The following is an 8,378-nucleotide window of genomic DNA, read 5'->3' on the forward strand; positions in this document are numbered from 1 at the left end:
CGCGTGTCGTTTGGGACAAAGCTCTCGGGTTTTTAGTTAGACGATATGGATGGGTCGTTTGGGTAGTCTCTATGACGACATGGCTGAGTTATTTGGGGACTCTCTTGGGCGACATGGCTGGGTTATTTGGACTTAAAAAATTCGGTTTGTTTGTCACGAGATTCATTTTAAAAATCAATTTCCACTTAATCAACCCAAACTCGAAACGACTTCATCAAGTTTGGACAAATTCGAACTCAAATTTAATTAACCTAATCTTCCACCCAAACTTGAACTCAAATTTTATATTAACAGTGGTTAGATTGGACAGCCAAACTCGAAATTTCTTTGGATGCAAACTTAAATTTCTTAGATCCCAAACTCAAACTCGCGAGAGAGATGATACCGGTACAAGCGGTTACAAAACTTGTAACTGTGGTATGCGTTGATGTGGGGGAGGGGGAGGAGGGGGGGGGGGATTTCTGTTGGGGTTAGTTGTTGGGATTGGGCCGGAGGCTGGTCCAATCCAATTTGATGAGTGCCCAATAGAACCTTTTAATTAAAGAGGAAAACGTGGGGACAAGTTGACGAGAATCACAACTAGTAGGTGGGCTGGGTAGTGGCTTCCATGTCGAAGTAGGGCAATTCAGTCAAACAACAAACGGTCAGGCAAGGGTAGTGTTATCAGTAATGCAAAAACAACCCTAACAAATACCCTCCCGCCTCCTCTCTCGCCCCTTTTCCTCAACGACATGGCTGACAATAACGAAAAGAAATCCAAACCCGTCACTAATGACAAAGAAAAGAAATCTGGTGGTAAGTAATAATATTTATTTGCTGAATCGATTAACTTTTTATTTAAATCACGTTTACGTGGCAGGTTGTGGTAAAAAGAAACAAGTTAAAAAAGAGACTGGTCTTGCACTCACTCACAAGAAGGACGAGAATTTCGGTGAATGGTATTCCGAGGTACTACTTACTTACTTACTACTTACATTAAGGGGGACATATTTATTAATTAATTCTTGTGTTTTGTTTTCCTCAGGTTGTGGTTAGTAGTGAGATGATTGAATATTATGATATATCTGGTTGTTATATACTAAGGCCATGGACTATGTCTATTTGGGAAGTTATGCAGGTATGTTTTGCATGCATTGCCCCATCTTGTTTTTGTTTTCATTACTGTGGATTATATTACTGATTGGGTTTTTATTATGTATGTAGACGTTTTTTGATGCCGAGATAAAGAAGATGAAAATCAAGAACTGCTACTTCCCTGTTTTTGTTTCCGAAAGTTGTTTGCAAAAGGAAAAGGATCATATCGACGGTTTTGCTGCCGAGGTGAGATTCTCAATGCTCATTTTGAAATACCTTTTGAATTTCATTTGTCAATGTTGTTAGACCTGTCCTACATTACTGATTGATGTATTGTTGAGGTTTGTTAGGTTGCTTGGGTTACCAGATCTGGAAAGACTGAATTAGATTTGCCAATAGCAATCCGTCCCACGAGTGAGACAGTCATGTATCCCTATTTCTCGAAATGGATTAGGGGACACCGCGACTTGCCTTTGAGGCTTAACCAGTGGTGCAATGTTGTTCGTTGGGAATTCAGCAATCCTACGCCTTTTATCAGGTATTCTTGTGAACTTCTTTTATTCTCTGTCCTATTATTTTACTTTACCAACTGAAAATGATCAATGTTTCAAACAATGCTATACCAATTAGCTTTATATTGTAGAATGAGTTTTTTTGCAGGGAATAAGATGTAAAAATTCATTTCATGGATCTCTAAAAACTGTAAACATCTTTCTATCTTTATCAAAGTTATGTATCAACAGTGAGGCGATCCCTTGCTAGTTTGATACTGAGTCAGAGCATATGAGAGTATAGCATAGATTTACTTTTTTAAACTTAGTTTGTTAACCCTTAAATCTGCTTTCTCTCTGCCTTCTCTGGTGAAGATGGGAGTTGAACCCAAGACCCTGGGCCCAACCTCCCAAGGCTTGACAAGTAGGAGCACTTGAGAAGTATAATATAGAAATATATCATTGTTTACCTTTTTTTTGGCCAAAGTCTATTTTTATCTTATACTTTAAAGTGATGAAGGCCATCACCACTCAACCACCAGAGTTCAAACATTCCATAATCATTTTCACCAACGATAAGGTCATCTATGACTCGTAGATGCCCTACTGATTCCAACTGTCAAAGTCACAATGCCTTGGAAGCTGACACATCAGTGGAGCTAGCAGCCTTATCGACCTTAGCTTGTTCTTTCTTTTCTTCTTCCAATAACCAGAACCTCTTTTGCCGTTCTTTGATTGAACCCTTGCAGCTAATGACACTGTTAACATAATTTTAGTGTGTGGACATACTGATGATATTGCTTTTGGATTTTTGACACTGGAAAAAAATTTCAATTAAAAATACGAGATTAGAACTCGTAAAACCTGGTTTTGTGGAAAATATCAGGAATTGTGATGTAAATTTGGTGTTGGGTTTGACTGAATACAATTTGTAAAATGTATTGGAAAAAATATAATTCAGGAATTAAGTAACATTGACAAGGATACGCCGACATGGAAACCTATTAAAGTAGGAAACGGGGACACAATTGAAAAGAAAACTATTGCTATTAGTTTTACTACTAATTCTTGGGCTCAAGAACGTACAAATAGATAACTATGGAAGTGGCATATTATGGAGCTGTACCTATGCTAATAGATTATTTTCTCATTGTTTTTGCGGATTTAAGAAACCCTTGTTGAAATTGTCCGACACGAGTGTCTGTGTTTGTGTCTGACACGGATTTTTTAAGAATATGAAGTGTCGATTTTACTTAGTTCAAGAAATATGGTGATGGTAATGTTGAACTATACGGTAATGGAGTGTCCATGCTACCTATGAAGCTTTGGGAGGTTGGGGCGCTAGGTCATGGTTTTGTTCCTCACCATCACTTGGGAAGGGGGATTCTTGACCTAGGTGTTAAAATCAACTAGAGCTGTACTGTTTGATAACACAAACCCAAAGAATATAGTGCAATATAGTGGTTTTGTTCCTCACCATCACTTGGGAAGGGGGATTCTTGATCTGGGTGTTAAAATCAACTAAAGTTGTACTGTTTGATAACACAAACTCAAGGAATATAGTGGTGTAGATGTGAGTATATGATATTCTCTGAAGAAAATATTTGAATGTGTAATTTTTGAAATAGCTTGTTATTGAACCTATAACTTATCAAAGTATCTTGTTTCTTACTTATAGGAGTCGTGAATTTCTCTGGCAAGAAGGGCACACTGCTTTCGCGACAAAAGAGGAGGCCGATAAAGAGGTATAGAGCATGAAGTTCTTTCATGTATTTTTTTTTTTTTTTTTTTTTTTTTCCGTGCACTGTTTTTTGTTGTTGTTGTTTGCTTGAGACTTTGAGCTAAACCTAGCTGTCATTTAAAGTTAAAATAGTGGAAGAACATTATCCTCGACCATACTTTTATTTGCTCGTTAAAAATATCAAATTTCCTAGGGCAAACATCAGTTTACCTGAATAAAATGTAGGAGAATTATCCACAGCTCCTAGCTGTTTGTTACAGCATTAGATGGTATTTTCTTTTTCATTCAAAGTTTCATATAGGCTCACCCAAAGCGCCTCTCGCCTAAGGCCTTATAGTCTCAAGACTCGGGGTGTCTAACTATGAGATATAGGACGGGAGATTTTGTTTTAGCTTTTGCAATATGGGTATCTGTGTCTCAGTAGAACTGTTGCATTCTTTTCCAGTAGCATATTCGAATTGCATATGCCTTTTTTTTAGCACGCAATCAACCTTTTTTTAGTTTGTCTTTTAATTCCACTATTGATTTGATGTTAAGGAGAGCAAGTTTGTTTAGCTATTGAATAAGCTTTCTGATATCTTGATTCTCTGATAGCCCCAAAATGTTATTCCTGTATCTGATTTTTGGGCATTTGTTTGCCATCACATTGTGGTCGTTATGTTGTTCTTTATTATTCGTTGAATATCTTTTACATGTTCATAATTTCATTTTAGGTTCTTGAAATATTGGAACTCTATCGAAGGGTATATGAAGAATTTCTGGCAGTCCCAGTTGTAAAAGGGAAGAAAAGTGAGAAAGAAAAGTTTGCTGGTGGGCTTTATACAACTAGTGTTGAGGTAAGACATCACGAATTTATGTAACTTATTTGGCTGTTTCTTAGTCTTGATATTAGATGTGAATCATGTAACTTTGGCGCTAATTATTTGTTGTCAGGCATTTGTCCCAAATACTGGACGTGGTGTACAAGGTGCAACCTCACATTGTCTTGGTCAGAATTTTGCCAAGATGTTTGACATACAATATGAGAATGAGAAGGGTGGTAGGGGTATGGTCTGGCAGAATTCTTGGGCATACAGCACTCGTACGGTAATGCTCTTCAAGCTCTTTCTTGCTTTTCTTTATTCCTTTAAGTTGAGGTTGCTTCTTAACTAACCGTCTATTCTGCTCCAAGATTCTTTTTTGAACATTTCAGAGTTTACTTATCTGTACACTTTTAAGTTATACCTTGTAAGTTGAAAGCTTCCATAGGTTATGCCCTCCTGTCCAGTTATTGCTGGTTTGTTTATTGGGTACTTGCAGAAATGAGATGTTTGTGTGACAAATGTAGCCTTAAGTGGTTGTGATACCTTATCTGGTTTCTATTTGCCAAAATTATAGAAAGTGGTGTAATCAACTTGTGCTATACCTTTTTATGCAGATAGGGGTTATGGTGATGGTTCATGGAGATGACAAAGGCTTGGTGCTTCCACCTAAAGTGGCATCAGTCCAAGTAATTGTGGTTCCTGTGCCATACAAAGATGCTGATATGCAAGCAATCTTTGATGCATGCTCGACCACGGTGAAGATTTTGACTGAAGCTGGTTTCCGTGTGGAGGAAGATTTGAGAGAAAACTATTCACCTGGTTGGAAGTACTCACATTGGGAAATGAAAGGCGTTCCTTTGAGAATTGAGATTGGACCAAAAGACATCGCTAACAAACAGGTAATTTGCAAGTTATATGTTCTCTTCATTGCTGCATGTGTAGTGTGTACCGAATGTCTTTTCATTTCCTAGACACATATCTCAGTCTGTAATCTGTATTAAATTATTAATAAAGGCAGTTCTATGCTACCTTCAGGTGTCTCTTACTGCTACAACCTACAAGTGTCTTGAAATGGTATCAACATCCATATTCTGTGGGTTTCTTCAGAGAAAATGAACCTACCACTTCTTTGTAGAAGATGGTTACTTATACGCTCATGACTTTATAAGACATAGACTTTCTTACCTTACTGGTCATTGGTGTGCCATCCTCTGGATGTCTGTACTTGTGAATTTGCAAACATAACTAAAAGAAAGGGCACAAGCTATAACAACATATGTAGTTTTATGAAAACAGGCTCTTCTGCAGTGTCAGTGTTGTTATTGATGTTAAAGTCGTTGTTTCATTATATACATTTTCTCTTTTAGTAGTAATAAGATCTTTTTGCCATCCTTTTATAGATATCCGTTGGTTGATGATATTTTAGTTATTATAGTGATGGCATGTTTCGAAATGCTTGAGCATTAATGCATTCACACTCAAGGTTATGAGCTCAGTTCAAACCGTGATTGTTTTGGTGTCATGTCTTATATAGATATCAATCAATCACTAATCCGATTGCTTTAGAACTAGAAAGGGTGCGAGTCCTTTCTAGCATAAATATAAGAATTATGCTAACTTGCCAAGTAACCAACAGAAAAAAAGCGTTCCTGAGATGTCTCAATGATTAGTTGGACTTGTCATTATGTTCTAATGTGCAATAACATGATTTCGATGAGAAGTCCTCCTTCCCCCTACCCATTGATCATTCATTTTCAGAATACAGACTTTATTTACATTCTGTACAGTGTATATTGGAAAGACAAACTATCAGGTAAAATTTATCCAGTGAGCTGGCTCGTGCTGTTATTCTTAATGGTTTATTGGTTTAAGAATAGCTAAGATGCATGAAATGCATAGCCCTTACTTTGATGACTTATTTGTATCATGTATCTTATTTTCTTTAGGAAGACTCTAAGATAAAATTGACTGTCGTCTTTCTATATCTTATCTCTTTGGTAATATGGTGTCTATCTTTTTAATGGAGGGATTTACCAGAATTAGGAGTCGTTGTCCCCATGGAACTGGGCGTACTCTGAGCTTGGTTTCCTTGTTTTGGTTGAGCTTCCTTACAGGGATTATGATAAGTTGGCAGCATGCTGTTTGCGTGTTTCTCGGAAGCGTCAGAGGCAATGGCGGAGTCAGGAATCCCCTTCACCAGGGGAACTTGAATAATTTACAATTAGTTTTCCCAAACCATGAATTTTTAGCAATAACGAACCATTGGAAACTAAATTATTAGGTGATTAGGTCAAAACTAAATTATAAATATTAAATAATATTTTTTAGCGCGTTAATTTCATTGAGAAAGTAAAAAGTATAAACTATAACAATAAATATAAAGTGCGCTTATATGTCTCACTTCAAATCTTCTTTTTGATTTTACCTGGATGAAATGTTCTGTGCATGGAAAGTTGCATGATTACATTTAAAATTGAACCTTTCAGTCTTGTCACTAGCAGCATTCCTTAATCGTTACCTATTTTTCTTTCATTTTCTCTCTGTTATGACTGTTGTGCTGTTTCACTTGAGTCGACTCACATTCTGTTTTTCTTCCATTTATGCCATGTGACTAAGATTCCTTTTATATACAGGTGCGTGTTGTCCGTCGTGACAATTCTTCTAAAATGGATATATCCACAGGGGATTTGGCAGAGAAAATTGGAGATATTTTGGAAAATATTCAGCAAAGCCTTTTTGATGCTGCTAAGGAAAAAAGAGATGCTTGCATTAAGGTTGCCACGGCATGGGAAGAGTTCACAACTGCTCTTAATGAGAAAAAATTGATTCTAGCCCCTTGGTGTGACGAGAAGGTGTGTGGATTCTGATGCTATATGATGTTTCTCTTTGAATGTTTCTGCCGTGCCATGTCATGCTCCAGTTTATCGTTTAATAACTGTTAGTAACGCTAATATTTGCCTTGTGTGGAATGTGTCACCGTTGTTTGCTGCTGATGTTTTGATTTTAGTGTGATTCTGTAGGCATCGTTTTAACCCCAAATCTCAGTGCGTTGGACAAGTTACTACTAGTATGGCGGGCCCCGTCGTGGTTAAGAAGGATTCGTTTCTTAAACGAAATGTTATATAATACTTGCGTCTGTGTGTTAGAAATTAGCTGGTGATACCAGATTATTCTACGTGCACTCTTTTGGTTATGTAAATTGTTTAGTTTGATGTGATGCCACTTATTTTATTGTTGACATTATTTAATTTCGTTTTCATTTGTGTTTATTTATATTTTATAGGAAGTCGAGAAGGAGGTGAAAGCAAAGACCATGGGAGAGAATGGAGCATGCAAGACTCTTTGTACTCCTTTTTACTCAGCCCGAACTTCCAGAAGGTAATGTTTGTTTTGTACACATGTTTTCCTAATGCAACTTACAAAACTAAATTTGGTTGAGGAATTCAGACTTCTTGCGGAATTTGGTTGTACTCCTTTTACTCAGCCTTCACACTAAACTTAAACTTATATATCATTTGCAGGAACCCTATGCTTTGCCTCAGGGAAGCCTGCAAAGGTGTGGTCATACTGGGGGAGGAGTTACTAGTGCCAGTACTTGTTTACCTACATACAGCTCTGTTTTTCTTTTTATGTTTCTCACTTGGGGCAAGAACAATGCAAGTTACAGAGTCTTATTGGTTTTGTCGTTATTGGAGTGGTCTTCTGTCTTTTTGAAAGAGAATGACCCTGTTTGAAAGAGAATGACCCTGTAACTTTGTAAGCGTTTGAAGATGACTCATTCAGAAATAATCGACCTTGTATTAAAGAAGTGGAAACTCGGAATGTTAGTGTGATTACAAATCTAAGACGTAGGCAGTCCGGCCCAACACATCAGCGTATGTGTGCCAGAAACAGTTTTGATGGTTTGTGTAGTGATTAGTTCCACATCGGAAGCAGACTTTAATTTTTACATTCGCATCAACTTACCATAGATATAGCCCTACCTAACCATTTTAGAGGAAGTACCACAAAAAATGTTCTTGTTCTTTCTTTCCACAATTTTTCGTTCTCTTCTTGCTGTAGTCTTTTTTTGTTCTCTTTCCTCTCACGGCTTCTCAAAATCGTAAGCAAAGAATCAAAGATGTCCAATTAGCAGACTATAAGATGTCCAACACCACCACCACTATAAGCTGAAGTACAATTCGTTCTTAGACCAGCGATAGAGTTAAAAACTCCTCATCCAGTACAAAATTGACTGTGTTGGGGTTTTTGGGACACTCATTGTTTGGT

The 8,378-nt window shown here is 37.3% G+C and overlaps 1 protein-coding gene across 1 annotated transcript; it reads left to right on the forward strand.

Moving 5' to 3' along the window:
- The first annotated feature begins 424 nt into the window (after positions 1–424).
- LOC147505854 (proline--tRNA ligase, cytoplasmic-like) lies at positions 425–7,924 on the forward strand. The gene is made up of 12 exons (XM_086558260.1): positions 425–795; positions 860–948; positions 1,025–1,117; positions 1,204–1,320; positions 1,425–1,612; positions 3,244–3,310; positions 4,020–4,142; positions 4,240–4,392; positions 4,724–5,008; positions 6,743–6,961; positions 7,393–7,487; positions 7,631–7,924. Exons 1-12 carry the CDS (start codon positions 732–734, stop codon positions 7,821–7,823), a joined length of 1,686 nt encoding a protein of 561 aa, XP_086414386.1. The 5' UTR covers positions 425–731; the 3' UTR covers positions 7,824–7,924.
- The last annotated feature ends 454 nt before the right edge of the window (positions 7,925–8,378 follow it).

Source organism: Coptis chinensis, chromosome 4 (assembly GCF_015680905.1).
Source record: "Coptis chinensis isolate HL-2020 chromosome 4, ASM1568090v1, whole genome shotgun sequence".
Lineage (NCBI taxonomy): Eukaryota > Viridiplantae > Streptophyta > Magnoliopsida > Ranunculales > Ranunculaceae > Coptis > Coptis chinensis.